General features: G+C 35.9%; 1 protein-coding gene across 3 annotated transcripts in view; it reads right to left on the reverse strand.

Annotated features, from left to right (window-relative positions):
- Nucleotides 1-384: 384 nt before the first annotated feature.
- sec24b (SEC24 homolog B, COPII coat complex component) overlaps nucleotides 385-20,806 on the reverse strand; it is a 28,008-nt gene continuing 7,586 nt past the window's right edge. For all 3 annotated transcript variants that reach the window (XM_048187951.1, XM_048187950.1, XM_048187952.1), the window contains 20 exons: nucleotides 16,788-16,871; nucleotides 16,532-16,695; nucleotides 16,271-16,455; nucleotides 16,046-16,148; nucleotides 13,132-13,258; nucleotides 12,941-13,050; nucleotides 12,742-12,854; nucleotides 12,536-12,654; nucleotides 11,521-11,576; nucleotides 11,111-11,317; nucleotides 9,995-10,118; nucleotides 9,751-9,909; nucleotides 8,393-8,566; nucleotides 7,959-8,069; nucleotides 7,167-7,342; nucleotides 6,852-6,989; nucleotides 5,642-5,746; nucleotides 5,468-5,560; nucleotides 2,723-2,826; nucleotides 385-1,387 (listed from right to left, as the gene is read on the reverse strand). In XM_048187951.1, coding sequence (XP_048043908.1) covers nucleotides 1,273-1,387; nucleotides 2,723-2,826; nucleotides 5,468-5,560; nucleotides 5,642-5,746; nucleotides 6,852-6,989; nucleotides 7,167-7,342; nucleotides 7,959-8,069; nucleotides 8,393-8,566; nucleotides 9,751-9,909; nucleotides 9,995-10,118; nucleotides 11,111-11,317; nucleotides 11,521-11,576; nucleotides 12,536-12,654; nucleotides 12,742-12,854; nucleotides 12,941-13,050; nucleotides 13,132-13,258; nucleotides 16,046-16,148; nucleotides 16,271-16,455; nucleotides 16,532-16,695; nucleotides 16,788-16,871 — 2,567 coding nt within the window. In that variant the 3' untranslated portion in view covers nucleotides 385-1,272. The remainder of the gene's footprint in view (nucleotides 1,388-2,722; nucleotides 2,827-5,467; nucleotides 5,561-5,641; nucleotides 5,747-6,851; nucleotides 6,990-7,166; nucleotides 7,343-7,958; nucleotides 8,070-8,392; nucleotides 8,567-9,750; nucleotides 9,910-9,994; nucleotides 10,119-11,110; nucleotides 11,318-11,520; nucleotides 11,577-12,535; nucleotides 12,655-12,741; nucleotides 12,855-12,940; nucleotides 13,051-13,131; nucleotides 13,259-16,045; nucleotides 16,149-16,270; nucleotides 16,456-16,531; nucleotides 16,696-16,787; nucleotides 16,872-20,806) is intronic.

Consider the following 20,806-nt stretch of genomic DNA (forward strand, 5'->3'; position numbering starts at 1 on the left):
TATAAAACATGGAAAATGTTGCAATATTTTAAAAACTTGTACTAAATATAAAATGTTTGATTGTCCTTTTGCTAGCTAGATATCAGCCTATTAGAATTGCTTGAAAATATCGTCATCCGGTATAACCAAAAGTGTCATTCGGTAAAACCGAAATCTTGGTTAAACTGAATGACTTTTTTGGTGACAAATTTTGTCCACCTTGTAAAAAAAATGACAATTTTTAACAATCTCATTGTTAACACTTAATAAACCTTCAAAATTAATTATGTCTCCATTATGTTTTCTTACAAAAATGAAAATACTGTCTTGCCTGGTTAATTGCACAAGCAAATTAGAATATTACAATATTAATACACAGCAGAAAATGAATCAAACACCCACAACTAGAATTATCATTTCATTTTATTCAATAAGCTGGTCATAAATTATAGCACATTAAAATATTTTTTGTTGAGAGTTACAAAGTGGATAGCAACATTTGTTGGTGGCCTGATCCGTTTTCCCAAAGAAAACAATGCATTGTCAGCGAGGAACATCATAGCTTCATTAACGTTTCAAGCAGCTTATGACGAGAAGACGAGAGGAGAATCGAGCAGCCACTGTTGAGTCTACGCTGGATGAAGACAGATGAATTATTACACCATCACGACGGACACGGTTTCACAAGTCACATTATAAGGAGAGGAAAGGTGGACATTGGGAGAGTGACATGAGGAGAACATCAGGACTCAAAGCAAATAAAAAAACGACAGTGAGCGGATGCTGTGGAGTGATTCATAATATGCAACAAACAAGTTTTCATGTATTAAAAACCCAAATAAACGCTCACAATGATTCTGCCGACGGAAACAAACGCGATCATTTGGTGTGAAACATACAGAAAAATGAACACAGAAAAAAATGTCCACTGCTGCGTCTGGCTACTCATGATGATGGCTGAATATGAACGGGTAGTAAGCAGGTGGGAATGATTGAAAACAGCTTGTTCAGTGTCTCTATGTGCAGTCCAGTCTACTACGTTTCATCTTTGTCCTATGCTCTTCCTTTTTTGCCATTACAGTCCATTAATCATTTACTTTTTAACTTCTTTTACCCTTAATTGTCTCTAAGCACTCCCTCCCCCAGACGAGCCACAGGCTGTGATTGGCCGGTGGGGCCAGGGGGCGTGTCTCTGCCTCTCTGCGGTCCAATCAAAGAACTCCCTGCTAAAGCTGAGCCGCGGAACAGAAGCTAGCTGTAACCCTGGGGCCGGTTCTAGGGGGTCCTTCCATTCTACTTCGACATCTGCTGCTGAACGTGAAGCAAGAACTCGTAATAAGAGAAGGCAGATTCAGTGCGGTCCTCCACGAGGTGCTGGAAAAAACTGGTCTTGGCCGAGGCGTCGTCCCTGGAGAAAGACAATGCTCCATGAGTCAACATGAGATCAAACTTTGCTATATTTAATTGTGAATCATACAATAATGCATGTGTCTTCTAATCTATTATCAAAATGTGCAAATGTGGTTTTTGTTGAGTATCGTATTTGAAACATCAGGCTCATATAGTGTGATATATTGAGAATATGGAGCTCAAAGTCGAGAAAGAAAAATTTCATTCAGAGGCCCAATTTGCACGATATATCGGCTGATATGTGTTAATTTTTCATGTTATCATTATCGGCCTGATTTGGCCGATATATTAAAACCGATAAATATTATTTCCTTCAGCCGAGACACTTCAAATGCGCACTGTCCGCCATTATGGTTTTGAAAATTGCTTGAAATATAATTGAAATCACTTCAAAAAGGAAAATACAGTGCAACGCACAGCGTAAGTCTGTCATATAGGCTACATAATATTACAATCGTGTTTGGGACATGGCTTTTAATGGTGAGACTTTTGTTTTTGTAATAAGGCTCTCAAAAATATTTTGAATTAAATGTATCGGCCGATATATCGGTTATCGGCTTTCAAATATAAAGAATTATCGGTATCGGCAAAAATGTTCATATCGTGCAACCCTAATGCTTGTAATGTAAATCAATATAATCTTTCTAACAGTATAGACGATACTTACATAAAATGCATACATATCAATATCTGCCAATAATGTCTTAGTAAGATGATATTTAAATGCTTAGTTTTATGATCAAAGCTCTGTAGTTTTAAAGCATATAATGCAATACATAAAGATGATGATTGACAGATGAACAAATAAACCTTCCTCAAAAGCCTGATGATCATATTTGATACTCATGATGTTTCTAAAATAATGTATGGATAATCAAGTAAAACTAACTTGCTTCAGTCCAATAGGTGTTCATCTTTAAACATTACTAACAATATTAAGTTATTCTTATGTTTGCTTCATAAAAAGGACTGGAGGAGATTGTGTGTCACAGGTTTATCAGAAGTTTTGATGGTGTTGATTATTTAGACGCCTTAGAAATGTGCATATTAAATATGATACAGTAGGATTTATAAGCTTAAGACACATTAAATCTGAGAGAAACAGATTTCATAACTAACCAATCTAAAATAAACCCTTTCGAAGGAATGTAACTCCCACTGTGAGAGGAGGCAGTTTGCGGATAGTATAAAAACACACCATCCTCCCTCAGGAACAATATGCTGCCCTGTGACTATGAATAACAGGGGTGGAAACGGAGAGATAAAGCGATTGGGAAAGATGGAGAGGAAGAAAGCTGTAGGGAATTAGGAGAAACAGAGAGAGCAGACGTACTTGACCACATGAAAAGCAGGATGGAAGGTTCTAGACTCCAGCAGCCAAGAAATGAAGGCTCGAGTTCGCTCCGAGTACGTCGTCTGCAGCTCTGGAATCTCAGTCTGTAAAACAACAACAACAACAAACATGTTTTCTATTCATTCCCAAAATGTTTCTGTTTTCGTCAGTTGTGCTGCTCTTTTCATTTGATTATTCATTAAAAGAGTAATTGTTCATGTTTTATGCCTTCATTTGATTACCACTGTTTTTGATAACAAATTTGTTATTAAATCATAAACAGAATTTCTGGGGGAAAAATTCACAGGGACCTATTATTGTAAAAAAAAATATTAGGTTGTTAAAGTTTCATGAACCCAATTGATTAAACATGCTTTTTTTATTATTAGAATTTAATGAAACTATTAAAAGGGAATCCAGAATAATTAAAATGGAAAACATGGAATTTAGAGGAAATAAAATGGAATTTTGGGGAGAAATAAAATGGATTTCATTAGGGTCCTAAAATTATTATTTATTTATTTTTTGAAAAAAAAAAAAAAAAAGAAGAAAAAAAAAAGTTAAATTGTATAAGTTTCATGAATACAATTAATTAAATATGCTTTTTGATTACTAAAAATTTTATTTTAACTTAAAATTGACTTAAAATTTGGGAAAACATGAAACAGAACTGAGGAAAAACAGAACAGATTTCATAGGGCATGAAGCGTCTGGAATATTCAGATGTTTAGGACAGTGGTTTCTGGTGTGAAACTGGAGTGAAGTATGTGAGGTTTGGTGATACGGGCCCACAAGCCTCTCCAGGGTGAGATAATGTCAGCTGACAGCATTTCAAAATGAAAAACAACTTTGGTTCATGTTCTAATGCTGATCAGAAGCAGCTTCTGTCTTTCATAACTCGAAGAATATGATCGTTTGGACAGAGAGGAGTTTGAGAAACACGAGCCACTGTGTGAGTTTGCGGTATTTTCCCTGATGTTTCATAAAAAAAAAAAAAAAGCCATCATCATGTTTTTCATGATCATTGCAGTGTTTTCTAATATAATAGTATTAAAGTTGTTTAAATTTTGAAAGAGCTTTTATCTTTGCAATTGAAAGTTTTAGTAATTTTGTTGATTTTTTTTTTTTCATTCTTATTAGCTTTTGTTGATTTTTTAATATGTCTACATAGATTTTTATTGAGTTTTAGTTTATTTAGTATTTCAATTTAAATGAAAATTAGAAATTTTTCCTTGGCAACTAGCTGAAATTAAATAAGTTTAAGGGGCTGTTTACACGACACTGTTTTCAACTAAAAACAAAATGTTTTATGTGTTTTGGCCGTTCATTTACATGCCAACAGTGTTTTGGGGGCCTGAAAATGCAAACGTTTGAAAACAGGTTTTAATGCACAAGTTTCCGAAAACTGTACCGTTATCGTCTCCGTGTAAACTGCAAAAACGTGAATTTGTGAAAACGGAGACATCGTGCTCATGCGTGTTACGTGTTCAGCCTGTAGGCAGGTACGGTTTCTTTACAAAGTGACACTGCCATCTACTGGCCTGGCAGCAGAATACAGCGTTTTTAGTTGTTTTCACAGATCCGTATGAACGGGGATCGTTTTGACAACGTTGTCATCTGTACGCGCAAAACGCAAAAGGAAAACATTTCTGTTTTTAGTACATCTTTGTCATGTAAACATACTCAAAGTTTTTTTAATTTTATTTCAGTGAGTGTTTATTTTATTTTAAGTAATATTTAGTTAACGGTAATAACCATGGACCACTGACTATCTCTTTCTGACCCTTTGATTCGATATTAATGAACTCTGGTGCGATTGCTCTGTTAGTGCGGGTCACTTGAATAAATGTGAACGCTGTCATCTGAACTTTGGTGTGCACCAAACAAAAGCAATTTTGAAGGGGGAAAGATGGCTGTCGATTCGCTTCCAAACAAACTGTGGTGTGATTCGACTGAAATATGAATGCAACATGGACCAAAAACATTTAAATGAACCAAAAACAGGATGTGATGTCACAATATGTGACCCTAAAAATCACAGAATGCCTGGTTCTTCTCGTCAGAGGAGCTTTGTTGCGGTACAGGCGTCGGAGCCGCATCTCCTCGCAGTAGATCTTTGTATGTGTGATGGAGGAATTCCTGCTGCTGTTTTGACTTATTTACTAATTTTATAAGCTCTTTGCGAGCTCTCAGCTGGTAAAAATACCATAATGTATGTAAGCACATAAACCTACCGCACAGCATTGTTTTGGATGTTCGGTGAGTTCTGTTGCAAAATAAAAGCTGCTTTTTTTGTATCTTTAGGTTTGGTGTTAAAAATGACAGTGTGAACACTAAGCGAACCAGGACTAAAACTATCATTTTCTTTTTTGGTCTGGACCAAAAGAACCACCCTAAAATTAAGCTGGCTCTTTGTGCTACTGTACCTTTAAGACATCCATATATAAATGGCCTCTGCTACGATTGGCACAGTTCAAGCTGTCGTTCATTAAGCCGCTGAATATTGAACAGGTATCAATAATAGGTCTGAATACTTGCTAATCTTAGGATGCACATCAAATGTCTGATTATTCAAGAGCTTAGTTTCAAATAAATGGTCCGAGAAGAAAGTGTGTATATGTCTTTTTACAAAAGAGCAAGAAAAATCCTGTTTCCCATATGATAAGTCACCTTTAACACAACGGAGTGAAAAAAGATGCATGTGAGAAATGGAAAACAAAAAGTTCACCAATGAGAGACACTCACCATGTTGGACGGTAAGGATGCATAATTGGGGTAGCCCAACACATCACGTATGAACATCTCGTTACAGCACTTCCCCACCCACAAATACATGACCTACAGAGCAAAGGGCAGAAATCACAGTGAGAGAAGATTTCGCTTCACAACATTGCTCTGTCTTTGTAGAGATATACTCACGCTGCCACAGTCCATGAGAAACGCTCCCTCTCTAGTGAGCTTCTCTGCTGTGAGCTGCAGTAAGGGAGGCTGAGGAATCACAGAGTCATTCAGATGCAGCGCCGCCTAGAGGACAGACAAAACACATCAATCTATTCAGTCTAAACTCAAACTTCACCCTTTCTGGCCATTTTTTAAAAACTGCCTGCTGGCAGCCAATTTTGTTGATTTATCAGAATGATAAAGGATGTTAGCACTTAAAGAAAAAGCATTATAGAAATAAGCATAAAGCAAACATTTCCTTGAGTTGTTTTTGTTTATTGCAGTGCACCAGCTAAAACTATAATTAAGTCTCTAAATGATTCACTGAACCAACACCACTTTAATATGCTGATTTGGTGCTCAATTATAAATAATTGATCTTATTAATGTTCTTGCTGCTTGATGAATCTTTTTCTTTGCTGAACAGAACGTTCAAAGGAAGAGTTTTTTTTTTAATTAGAAATCTTTTGTAACATTATAAATGTCTTTACTGTCACATTTAATGCATTTTCTTGCTGAATAAATGCATTTTTTTTAACTTTCTTACCCCAAACTTTTGAATGGTAGTTTATCACAGTTTCCAAACAAAGAAAGATAAGCAGAAAAAAAAACATTTTCAACATTGATAATCAGCATAATAGAATGATTTCTGAAGGATCATGTGACACTGAAGACTAGAGTAATGATGCTGAAAATCTTTGATCACAGGAATAAATTACATCTTAAAATATATTCACATAGAAACAAGTTCTTTTAAATTGTAATATTTCACAAAATCACTGTTTTTACTGTATTTTTGATCAAATAAATTCGGTAGTGTAGATATTTAAGAACTTTCTAAATAGTGGAAAATGTTAACAGGAGGAAAAGGAAATCAATATTATCATCTATTCAAGGTTTTAAGGAAAAAATGTGTTTGATGTTCATGCTAATATTATTGTAGTATGAGTATGTTATGTCTATGCATGTTAGTCATATAGTGACGCTTTTCATACAAAACAATTTACAGAAAATGAATAATACTGTAACTAATTAAAGGGTCAGCGCTCCTTGAATAATCCGGGATTAAATGTGTTCAGTGGTAACAGATGGTGATAAGGAGCATTAGTTATGAGGGATGGACTCTACAACCTCATCCTGGTAAATCACATGTGCCATTATAAACCACACCTGTATGAATGTGCGTTACCTGTTCGGTCATGTTGTCGATGCGGTACAGGTCCGGATGAACCATACGCATGATCTGATGCAGCGGCTGACTCTTGAACTCACACATGGAAAACACTCGCTCGTCCAGACGGGTGCTGGTACCAGTTCGCAGAGCTTTCTGTAGGAAGAAACAAGAAAACATATGAAATATACTGAATTTACAACAAGAATTTACAGCATTTTAAATACACTTTTCCCCTAAAGAACAGATTTCTAAGATCCGTTTAATTGCTTTTGAATGAAGTGCGGTTAGTCACTGAATCTCTGGTTGTGTATGTGCATACAGCACCCCCACCTGTTTGAGCAGGGAAAGTACATATAGAGGGAACAGACGTAGGGCAGCGGGGGCGATCAGGCCGGAGGGCTGGATGTTTGAGCCATTAGCGCGATACGCTGTTAAACAATCCACCACAGCATTGACTAACGCGTCTCTCGCATCAGACAGGCTGGAGGAGATGGAGCGATCGATAGCTGCAAAGAGACACATGAAGAGAGGTTATGTTTCTAGCAAGCAAAACAGAAATCTTTTGTAGTATTATTGTTATTATTGTTATTTTTTTTTATATATATGTGTGTGTGTGTGTGTGTGTGTGTGTGTGTTAGAATGCATTTTCTATGCCAGTGTCAAAGATTAATTTCTGTTTAGGAAATCTGACAATAAAGTTAAACTAAACTAAGCTAAACTGTTGTCTTTTACAGCATATGATAATTCACACTCAGAAAGTAGAACTGAAATGACATTCATTACAAGATGATTAGTTTCACATTTCACAATGCACCTGGAGACTCTTTTTCCAGTAATGTATTTCATCATTGTGTTAAAATGTGTTAAAATATCATCTCGTTCTCATGAACTCAACCTCGCGTTTCGTCTCGTGAGCTACCTGTCTCTTCACACCCCTAATTGACATATTAATCAATTATCATAGTAATCGTTAGTTGCAGTCCTACCATAAATACAGTGTGATGTCAAACTGATACATACATACTAGAAACTCAATATACATATACTAGCTACAGAACATTGTTCACGATGTATTGACATTGCATTCGGCACTTAAAATGTCAATGTGTTTGTTCTACTCACCCATGTTGGCCAGCAGGCATGAGATGGCCTGGATATCCGCTCCAGCAAACACTTCACTCAACTGACTGACCACCGGCAGACACAGAGTGTGCACTCGGATTCGACGTTTACCTGTCAATCATAAATATATATCAATCAGACAAAATCTCATTTAGCTGACAGACTTCAACAGTAGTGTTGGGTCCGGGTCCAAGTCCAAGTTTGAGTGGGAGATGTTTATTAATGTCTTGTTATCTTATTTTTGTTGTTACGTATTTTTTTAATCTTTCATGTTGTACATAAATTCGATTCAGCTGTATTCAGAACGATTGTCCGAGTCTACCCGATTGCGTCCGAGGTCATTCATAATTGCAGTCTGAATCCAAGTACCCAAAACTATTCCATAGATTATATATCGAAACTGGACTAGAGTAAATGTGCACACACTCATTTACCTTTGCTTGATGTGTAAAGAAGAGCCGCTTGAAAACAAGCAAGCGATGTATCGGCTAAACTCTCCTCGATGGACATCTGCACTGCGAAACCAGAGTCCGGGTTCACGTTGGCCAGAGACAGCAAATCAGTGGAGCGCACAAAGAAGTTGCCATGGAAAGTGTGGATGGACAAGCCTGTTGACCAATCAGAGAAAGTGTCACTAAAAAAAGATACAGTACCATACAGTATTCTCTCATTTTCAAACACTTGTTCAATTCAATTCAATTCAATTCACATTTATTTGTATAGCGCTTTTCACGATACATATCATTTCAAAGCAGCTTTACAGAGAATGCATGTCAACATCACAATTTAAAGAATGCAGTTAGCAAATAATGTAATAATTTAGGCAATTAATTTTACAATCACTGTTAGCAGTTTAACTGAACGTAGAAGCAATGAGCTCCTGGAAAAATGAATTACATTAACAATAATTAGGATATATAGAAATTGTGCAATGTGCATGTTTGTACTTGTTTCTCACATCAGCCTTGTTCTAAATTCTACAGAGATATATGGCCCTAGGAAATCTGTTTTAATTATTCTGGATTCAGTTTAAATGGTTTAATTGAACTTCAATAATCAAAAAGCATGTCTAATAAACAGAATTCAAAAAAATATGAATGAAATGTTCAGAAATTATTTTATTTTTATGATTCTGTGTTCTTTGATACAAATTTATAATCAAAAATGGTGGTAATCAGATGAATGCATAAAACTAACAAATTAATTAATCCTTTAAAATGTAAATCAAATGAAAATTTAACACTTCCTTTTTTGCAAAGTGCTGCAACGAGGTTTACTGTTTAAATTAAAACAAAAAAATTTGCAATATTCCTTAAAAAAAAAAATAATGTTTTAATAAATGGTATTATTAATACTTAGAAAAGTACATTCTATTGTACAGTAGTATCCTAATATGTTTGTCACAATTTCTTCAAGTTAAACCGAACTTTTATTTTGGCGGGTTGTCGTGTAGACCTTTGAGTTTCTATGTATTTGACAATAGTTTTATCAAATGAAATGGTGAAAAGCTTGTGAAGATCAGCTCTGCAGATGAAGTCTGTGTGTTTTTTTTCAGCGTAATATTCAGATACTAGTCCATACTGTTTTTTGATAGTCAATATTGCACAGCCCTACTTTTGATTTACTCCTTCAAATTCCATAACACTATACATTATATAGTAAATTCCATGTTTGCGTAATTACGCGTTTCCTGCATAACGGAAATCACAAGGCCCAACAGATACTGGTCAACGGAAGTGTTGATCAAAGTAAACTCGACACAGGATTGGCCAGCGTGTCTCCTCCCCCTCACCTTTGGTGCACCTGATCCTCATGACGGCCTCAAATCCAATCTTTCTGGTAAGGTATCGCTGGAGATCCTTCTGGAATTTCTGTCTCTGCGCTGTATTGTGAACGTGATGGAAGGACGGGTAGTAGAAGACACTGCCGGCGGAGTATTTGGACACGCACGCTGCACAAGAAGAAAGAAAGGTCTCGTCTCAAAACTTTGTCGCATATAAGAGCTGAGAAAGAACATCGAGTGTGTGTATGTGTACCTAAAGAAGCCAGGTCTGAGTATTGGGAGCTCAGTAAGAACAGATCCACTCCAATCTGCTGTCCAGAACAATCCAGAGCCAGTTTCTTGTAAAAGTCTGTAGCAGGACCCAAGTGCTGGACATTCTAGACACAAACCAACAAAATCACCAACTCAAAACGCTATTCCCTCAAACATCATACAGTAGCATGATGAATTATCAGGGTTTCAAAACTTTTTAAGACCTGCACACATAAAATGAATACCATATGTCTATATAGAGCAAACTCCTACAATCTCAAAATAAATCATATCTCAGATTCTATATATAATGTGTTAATTAATGTTCTTATTCTATGCTTCCTGTGACAGCGCGGCGCAGAAAGAAGTCAACAAGAGTTGAATTAAATGGCAAATACAGTTTGAGCAACCGCAATACCAATAATATCCAGAAAAATGTTATCCATAACGCAGGACTTTTAATTATAAACAAGCCTAAAATACACTGGGACTCGTATTTTGAAATGTCTATGATTTATAGCTGCTCACTGAAAAAGATGAGAGAGATAAAATATGCACTCTTACAACTATCTACACATCTTACGATAGAAACACCATAAAGCAAACATTGTCATTAATTCATCAACACTATATCATAAGCAATTGCTTGGCATAACTAGGCATGTTCATTATGAACTACTTCCTGTTTTTCAGTCCTCAAATTTAAGACCTTCTAAAATTATAATTAAGACTTTTGTTATAGCATTTAAAGTAACCATTAATTAAAAGTGACAGTGTTTATTATAAATGAATTATCCATGCACATCATTGATTTAAATTCATATGCATTGTAATCTTTAATCAAAATAACTCTCTCTTGCAGCGACATCTCTTCTCTTCTCTGATGACGAGGCAACCTGTCACTCACATGAGATCCACCAATAGCAAACCACAACCATCCAGCTTTTCAGTCATGACTCTAACTGGAAGGCCAATTTCTAAGCTTGTAAATGCCAATTCCCTTATGATCGCTCGAAAACCATCCCATGTTCCAATCACTGAGCATCCACTGATATGATGTTTGTGTTTATGTAGGATCAGCGTTTGTTGAACTTGAATGATGATTCAGGATAGTTACCTTGGTGCTGGATCTGAGGTTGGGGTCTTCCCGCGACTGCAGGAGTCCAGCGCCGAGGGTGGGCAGCTGGGTCTGAAACACGGACACTCGGCCTCCGGTCGGGGACATGAGTTTATATGCTGCCTGCAGAGCCGGACCCAGAGCGCTCTGAGTCTCACGCGTGTGCGTGAACATCCCCGGCAGAGCGTTCAGCAGGTCCTTCACCAGCTGCGAGCACATGCACAAACACACAGATAACGCAGCTGCAAAAACGGTGTGTCGCATATCAAAGCTTGTGTGGTACAGAGATATGAAGCCGGGAAATGGGAACACAAACACAGAGATGATCTCTCTCTCTCTCACACAGACACACACACACACACAAAGATATGAGGACTTAAAATACAGAGAGGGAATGATAAGATTCAAACCTCTTTACTCTCTTTGAGATTCACCAGCAGACTGTCATGTGTTGGGATGAAAACATCTAAGACAAAAACAAATCTCTCATCAGATTGAGTACAAGAACAATGCATCTCTTTGCACAGTTATTTGAATTAAAAATTAAAAGGCAATATGACCTTGTGTGATTAATAAATTTAATGAAATACAATAATATTAATTTGTTGCATGCTTCAAAGTGAAAGCATGGTGTTTTTTGTTTGAAGGGATCTACATGTACTTCAAGCATACTTTTGAGCAAAACAAGCTTAATTTGAAGACAAAAAAGCATCACTTGCTAGTTACCATGTTTAACTACTTCTAGTGTCCTGATACTGAAGGAGCAGCAGACATATGAGACTATATTCTATATATAATTTTGCAGTACAAATTGCAAAATGATTTTTGACCAAATCATGTGGCAAATGCATAAATATTGTCATGAAAATTTCAGGCTTTGTGGATTAAAAATAAAATAAAATAATATAATGTTACACATACACATACATATATATATATATATATATATATATATATATATATACATATATATATATATATATATATATATATATATATATATATATATATATATATATATATACACAGAAATAAACATTTTATTTTCTTGTTATAAGAATGAGTAAAAGTGAGGGCCAAAATTTATATTAATATAATATACAAATTATATAATACAAATTATATGCATTTTCCCACTTTTTCCAGACTATTAGTACTATATTTCTGACAAATGACATTAGAGTCTGAATGGATTTTAGTGGTGGTGTGCCAATATAGATATGAAAAGCTGCTTCTCATGTAAAAACAGATAAAATTATGCCAATTTAATTAACAGATCTAATATAACATCTTGTGTGAAAGTGGCTATTATCAATTTTTTGTGCTAAAACTTTGCTGATTAATTAGATAAAAGCCACTCCTGATGTGCAAAGCTAAAATCAGTGAACACAGAGAAAGAAAAGTAAGAGAATCAGACAGGATTACCATCAATATCAGACACCACAAGCATCTGAGGCTGAGAAAGACCCTCCTGCAAGTTATAGAAGTGGACGGTGCTGTCAAACGTCACAAACCCGATGCGTGTACGTGTATCTCCGGGCAACCTGAGACAGAAACACGTACAAGCCTCGTCATATCTGAGGGCTGCAAATAAACACGCTATCCGATTTCAGTCCAGGCTTATATCTCACTTTTCTAGGTTGTCCAGTAATGACTGGCAAAACACATTCAGGTAGCCTGACTCCACGGCATTATGGGATACGTCCAACACGAACAGGTACACAGCAGGCTGAGGAGGCCGCAGCTAGACAAGGAAAGCAAACATGCATGAATACGCAAGCGTAACAGGAACATTGAAGCTCTTTTAAGAACAGACAGACTCACACTCACCATGTAATCAGAGGAGGCGATGAACTCCACGGTTGAATTCTGGACCTCTGGTCTTTTGTGGGGCTCACCGTATGAACGAGTAACAGGATTATACATGAACTCGTCAGGAACTGATCGAGAAGAAGAGACTCTATAATATGCTAACATACATAAATATGAAAAATTATTTATATAACCAGTAGGGCTCTTACCATCATTGACTCTGTAACACAAATTACACTTCCACCTGCGCTGGTCCAAAAACGAAACGAAAGGGTTTATATACGTCCGACACGAACGACAACGAACTATAGTGTTAGAGGTGATGACCGGTAACTGCTGCAGAGACAAAGAGAGAGAGAGTTAATGAAAAGATGATTATATATATATATATATATATATATATATATATATATATATATATATATATATATATATATATATATATATATATATATATATATATATATATATATATAGTACAGTCCAAAAGTTTGGAACCACTAAGATTTTTAATGTTTTTAAAAGAAGTTTCGTCTGCTCACCAAGGCTACATTTATTTAATTAAAAATACAGTAAAAAACAGTAATGTTGTGAAATATTATTACAATTTAAAATAACTGTTTTCTATTTGAATATATTTCACAAAGTAATTTATTCCTGTGATGCAAAGCTGAATTTTCAGCATCATTACTCCAGTCTTCAGTGTCACATGATCCTTCAGAAATCATTCTAATATGCTGATCTGCTGCTCAAGAAACATTTAATGTGTACAATTGTACAAAATATTTGTGTACAATATTTTTTTTCAGGATTATTTGATGAATAGAAAGTTCAAAAGAACAGTGTTTATCTGAAATCTAATCTTTTGTAACATTATAAATGTCTTTACGGCCACTTTTGATTGATTTAATGCATCCTTGCTGAATAAAAGTATTCATTTCTTTAATTTCTTTTCAAAAAAATAAAAATAAAAATTCTTACTGACCCCAAACTTTTGAACGGTAGTGTATAATGCTACAGAAGCTTTGTATTTCAGATAAATGCTGTTCTTTTGAACTTCTTTTGAATCCTGAAAAAAAAAGTACACAACTGTTTTCAACATTGAAAATAATCATAAATGTTTCTTAAGCAGCAAATCAGCATATTAGAATGATTTCTGAAGGATCATGTGACACTGAAGACTGGAGTAATGATGCTGAAAATTCAGCTTTGCATCACAGGAATAAATTACTTTGTGAAATATATTCAAATAGACAGTTACAGTTATTTTAAATTGTAATATTTCACAATATTACTGTTTTTACTGTATTTTTAATTAAATAAATGTAGCCTTGGTGAGCAGATGAAACTTCTTTTAAAAACATAAAAAATCTTAGTGGTTCCAAACTTTTGGACTGTACTGTATATATATATATAAAAAAAATGTATTTGCATTATCATTATCTAATGTCAGTAAATCTCTAGATAAGACAGAACGAATAGGTGTATGACACACATTTATGACACCTTTATCAAGAGCTGATAAAAAATTGTTACATTATGTGTTGTGATGTCATAACTATGACAACAGCTTTACGTTTTTAATGACTATGTTTACCTGGTCACCAATAATGTGATTTTTAACAATAATCAGAGGAAGGATTTAATCGCAGTAAGATGTTTACACGACAAGCAAACCTCTTTAGTCCCGTTTACATGCAATTTTCATTATTCAGATTATTCACTAAGAACTGTGGTTATTTTTACCACCATTATTTGCATACTGCACAGTACAAATAATGAACTCGCATTCAGTAGGTATTGTTACTGGCCACCGTATTAATCTATTAAAGGGAAAACTTCAGAATAATGTCACGGAGTTCATTCATGAAGCTGTGTGAACAACACACGTACACTCTGGTCAGAGCGGGAATAATGTGAGGTGTTTACATGCCTGTTTACTGTGATTAAAACAGCCATATAGTTTACTGCGATTATGGTTACTACGATTATGAGCTTAATCGCATTAGTTTAATCAAAGTATTGTGTTTACACGAGGTAAAGTTTAATCGCAGTATTGCCAAAATCCCATTATAATCGCATTATGAGGGTGCATGTAAATGTGCTCAATGCCTGAGTATTATTTGACTGACAAGGGTTTTTCAATGGCCGATGTTGATAAGAGATATGAAACACATAAAATATAACTTAATTTATCTTGACTCAACTGTTAATCCTAAAGGGTTAGTTCACCCAAAAATGAAAATTCTGAGAAGAAGTGAAAAAATTGTTGAATAAAAGTCGTTATCTTTATTTTTTTTTTGTTTTTGCACACAAAAAGTATTCTCGTCACTTCATAACATTAAGGCTGAACCACTGTAGTCACGTGGACTATTTTAACGATGTTTTCGCTACTTTTAAGGACCTTGAATGTGGTAATTGCGGAGATCAGATACCTCTAAAATATAATTAAAAATATCTTAATTTGTGTTCTGAAGATGAACGAAGGTCTTACAGGTGTGGAACGACATGAGGGTGAGTAATTAATGACAGAATTTTCATTTTTGGGTGAACAAACCTTTGAAAATGATCAAAATTTAGCAAATCAAGAGGCCTGAACACTATTGTTCAAAAGTTAAAGATCGTTAGATTTCTTAATGTTTTTGCATGAAGTCTCTTCTGCTCACCAAGGCTACATTTAATTGAATAAAAATACAGTTAAACAGTAATATAGTGAAATATTATTACAATTTAAAAGAATTGTTTTCTTTATGAATATATTATAAACAGTAATTTATTCCTGTGATCAAAACTGAATTTTCAGGATCATTACTCCAGTCTTCAGTGTCACATGATCCTTCAGAAATCATTCTAATATGATGATTTGCTGCTCAAGAAACATTTCTGATTATTATAACTGTTGAAAACAGTTGTGCTTCTTCATATTTTTGTGGAAACCGTTAACAGCAATTATATGAAATAGAAATCTTTCGTAACATCATAAATGTCTTTGTCACTTTTGATCAATTTAATGTGTTCTTTTTGAATAAAAGTATTCTCTTTTTTTTTTTTTTTTGAATGGTAGCTATTGCATAGACCAAGAATCGAGTTTGACTTGTGCTTTCTGCTCAGGTGACATCCTACCGTTAAATCTCTGAAGGGATGCAGCAATAATCCAAGAGGCAGACGAGCTTTATTCAACAGAGCTTGAGTCTGGGGAATGTTAGTGAGAGTACAGCGAAACGTGCTGGAAGAGACAGACAGAGAATGAAAAAGAAACTGATAAACAAATCACAAAGCTGTTTGTATGTTTGCACCTGTTGTGTGAAACCACAACATCCTACACACACGTCGTCTCTGTGCTCTTACTCAGGGCTGCAGTTGACCTTGCGGAGGTCGTTGCTCAGGTTGGGCTCAGGTGGAGGTGCCCGTTGGGTAGGAAGGATGTTCCTCTCCTGGAGTAGATTCACTGGTCTCAAGGTTTCCACATCCAGCTCAGGAACGCCACTGAGGCCTCCTAAAGCTGACGACAGCTCGGACAGAGATGGGAAAGGCTACGGAAACACAAACACAGCCGTTTTTGACACTGAATGACACTGAAATATCACAAACTAGCACCGTTGCTGGTACCTGTGAGTACGGCTGGTATCCTGGTGCTTTGTACCCTCCTTGTGAGGGGGAGGAGTCTGGCCTGGGGGCGGGGTTTTGTTGGTAAGCAGGATGCATGGTTGGGTAATTGTATCCGAAGGGTGGAGCTTGCTTGGTGGGAACACTGGCAGGAGGAGCTGCATGATCTGAAGAGAAAGACGAGATGAATATGTATCAGCAAGTCATTCACGTGCAGATCTGGCATTGAGATGTGACAGTGAGCGCTGTGATGATGTACCCGTGTAACTGCCGCCTTCCAGAGACTCATAACTGTTGGGAACCGGAGAGGCACTGCCTGTGGTTGTAGACGAGCTGTCTCCACCTGCAAGAGTTTACAAACACACAGAAGAGAGGGACGTGTGGTTTGTGATCGTTCTCATTTTTATGCATGCAGTAAATTACTCAAAAACTCAGGAATGCATATTTTTGAACTATTTCAACTAGGGGTGCATCGATAAGATTTTTTTGGACTGATACCAATTTAAACAAACAATAATTGGCCGAGCGATATTTGTAACTCGCTCGCTTATTTGAAGTTTTGTCATTAAAATAAACAGTGTTTTGATCATGTTTTAAATTAGCAAGGTTGCATTAAGTTATACTATCTAGTTTATTAAATAATTTCTAATGAACATGGAATGGACCCATTTAACATTCAGTAGGCCAACATAAATGCAATGGAACAAAAAGAAAATGAAAATTTATGAAATAAACAGTGCTTTTTAGGTAGGTTTAACAGTAGTTTACAGGACCAGAAATAAAACGTAAAACAACACTGCATATTCTTCAATGTATATTAAATACATATTAATCCTTATTGAAGTTATTTAGTCAAGAGTAGTGAGTGATTTTCTAATCTTTATAACATTAAAACACAGACAGCAGCGCAGCAGGTATATTAGGCTGCTGTCACTTTAAGAGCTGCACGGATCCAACACACTGTTACACAATAATTTTATTTCTCAGCCGTTTACGTTCATTTAAGGCATAATTGACTTTGTTTTCAAGAATACTCACCAAGAAGGCCATTTTGTGTGATCAAAAATCAGCTGATAAATATTGGTCTCTGTGTGACATATTATGCCTTGAAATGACATATAATCAAATATTATATATATATATATATATATATATATATATATATATATATATATATATATATATATATAAAATATGTAAGCTTGTTGTCAGCAAGATATTTTTAGAGAGAAATTAATACTTTTATTCAGTAAGGACACATTAAATTGATCAAAGATTTATCAAAGGTGACAGTAAAGACATTTATAATGTTACAAAAGATTTATATTTCAAGTATGCTGTTCTTTTTAGCTTTCTATTAATAATAAATATGAAGCAGCACAACTGTTGTCAACATTGATAATTATTTGAAATGTTTCTTAAGCAGCAAATCAGCATATTAGAATGATTTCTAAAAGATCATGTGACACTGAAGACAATAGAAAACAGATAAAAATAATATATAAAAACAAAAATATAAATATAATAATTTCTCTTTTGAGCCACATCAGAGCCAACACAAACATCTATATATCAAAATATTTAATTAAATGAATAAACAATCAAACATTGAGATGAGTTTCAGCAATATTGCTCAGCTAATGGTCGTTGTGGATACTCATTGGTCAGTGAAACCCATAATAATCTGTTTAATAGACCCCTCAAACCCAACCAACACCACAGAACAAACTCAACTGCTCTAATGGTGTGATGTGTTTAAGCTAAAGCTACATGTCTAATTTGTGCTATGATATTCTGTGATATCACAGAATCAGGACTCTCAGAGAAGAAGACAGAGTAATAAACCTCAGCACAGATTAACCTAACACTAATCCTCCATAACACAACTACTGAAACCAGACCAGAGAGACACAGAGAGAGAGAGAGAGAGAGAGAGAGAGAGAGAGAGAGAGAGAGAGAGAGAGAGAGGGGCCGTGATTGGTTAAGCCCCTTTTATCCTACGCTTAATCTGTTACCTCACTGGATCAGCAGTCTGAACTCAAAAACGGATGAGAATAAAACATCCACCACACTTTATAACTGTAGAATATAATTGGACACATGAAATGTTATTTTCGGCACAACTGTTGCTCGCCAACGATTACAGCTCAACCTCAGAAGAAGGGAACGAGCAGTCAAGAGCAGAACAACTTCCTCCTGAGACCCAACATGCGAACCCAAGACACCCTCTCAAGCACAAGAAGTCCAAGAAAGGAGACGTTACACTCAGCGAAGGTTGATGAAACCTCTGGAGTGTGTGTACATGTAATCAGTAGCATGACACATCTACACTCCCCATGAGAAAACAACACCCCGACACACTTCATAATGTAAAGCTAAAAATAGAATCTGCCCATGACACACACACACACACACACTTCTGTATAAAGCAGAAGCAAACAGGGTTACCAAGATTACCAATCCATTTACTGGAGACTGAAATGGTGCCGGTGCTCGTCCAGAGAATCTGGGAAACCAGATCCGGTCATGTTTCCTTTGATTTCAGAGCTGAATGATGTTACAGACTGTCAAACACACTATTGGTCAGCAGTTTGGAATAATTAAGATTTTTTGAAGTCTCTTCTGCTCACTAAGGCTGCTTTTTTTCGATCAAAAAAATACTGTAAAAACAGTAATATTTTGAAATATTTTTGCAATTTAAAATAGCCATTTACTTTGTGAATATATTGTAAAATGTAATTTATTCCTGTGATCAAAGCTGAATTTTCCGCATCATTACTCCAGTCTTCAGTGTCACATGATCCTTCAGGAATCATTCTAATATGCTGATTTGATGCTCAAGAAACATTTATGATTATTATCAATGTTGAAAACAGTTGTGGTGCTTCATACTTTTGTAGTGTATTGTGACACTACCACAATACACTACAAAAGTGTGGAGTAAGATTTTTTTTAGGGGGGGGGGGGTGTAATGCTATTTCATGCATTACGACTTATTTATACTGTTAAAGAGTTGCATTCTCATGCTAAACATGGCCAAAGTTTCAAAACACGAGTTGGACGTACAACGGAGTATTTCTGTGCCAAATTCACTACTTCCGGTTTCGCAAAGTTTTTTTTCCAAGTGTGTCCTGTATGACGTCAAAAGAGAGCGGAATATCTCCCTGCTCTTGTTCATAAAGAACAAGAGCAAGATCACGCCCATCAACACGCTTCGTTCAGGATACTGAAGCCGAAAGATTTTTCAACAATGGCTGTGTCCCAATTCAGGGGCTGCACCCTTTGAAGGCTGCATACATCATCGAGGCAGCCTCATTTAAGAAAAATAACTGTTAGATTGCAACGTGAGAAAGAAATGACAGTATTTTACACCTCGCAATGAATATCAGTCAATTTTATTACGGTTACTTTTCTTAAATATGACATCCTTGATGAAGTATGCAGCCTTCAAATGCGACCTCCGGAGGATGCAGCCTCTGAAATGAGACGCAGCTCCTGTCACCAAAGGAGTGTGTTTTTGGTTGTGAGGGAAAGATTACCTTTTTCAGCTTCCCAAAGAACCCAGCGTTAAGGGAACAGTGGATGAAGTTTGTTTTTCCAGGGTAGCAACGGAGCTGTGTATGTATGTTTGTTTGTTCCTGGGATTTCGGTGACGAATACTTTGTAAACAAGTCCCAGTTCGGCGCTGGATTTGCAGATCACGGGCGGTGAGTAAAGCTGCATCAGATGTCTGTGTTTTGTTGGCAATCGGCGCGCAAGTGCATATAATGTAAACAACACGAACATTTTTGTTCCCTTTTTATTTATAATGATGTCACAGCTAGCAGACGATCTCCACACAAAAGCTGAGCGCGCTCGTGACTCTTTAGCTCCGCCCACTGAACTGACAGCAGACACGCCTCCAGGAGCTCGGCTTTTATCGGAAAGACTCGGTTTAGCGTATCGTATTTATAAAAGATAGATAAAACGAAACTTTTCAGAGATATGAAGGATGCATTGTTACTCTATATGTACTCAAGATTAACATGAGATTGGCAGAAACTGTGTGATACACCCCCCCTTTAAAAAAAGGAAGAAATTAATACTTTTGAGCAAGAACACATTAAATTGATCAAAAGTGACAGTAAATACATTTATAATGTTACAAAAGATTCTATTTAAAAAAATGCTGTTCTTTTGAACTTTCTATTCAAAGAATCCTGAAAAGAGCAGAAGAAACTTCTTTCAACAACATTAAAAAAATATGAATTATTCCAAACCTTTGATAGTATACATTTT

This window comes from Megalobrama amblycephala, linkage group LG4 (assembly GCF_018812025.1).
Source record: "Megalobrama amblycephala isolate DHTTF-2021 linkage group LG4, ASM1881202v1, whole genome shotgun sequence".
In the NCBI taxonomy this organism is placed as follows: domain Eukaryota; kingdom Metazoa; phylum Chordata; class Actinopteri; order Cypriniformes; family Xenocyprididae; genus Megalobrama; species Megalobrama amblycephala.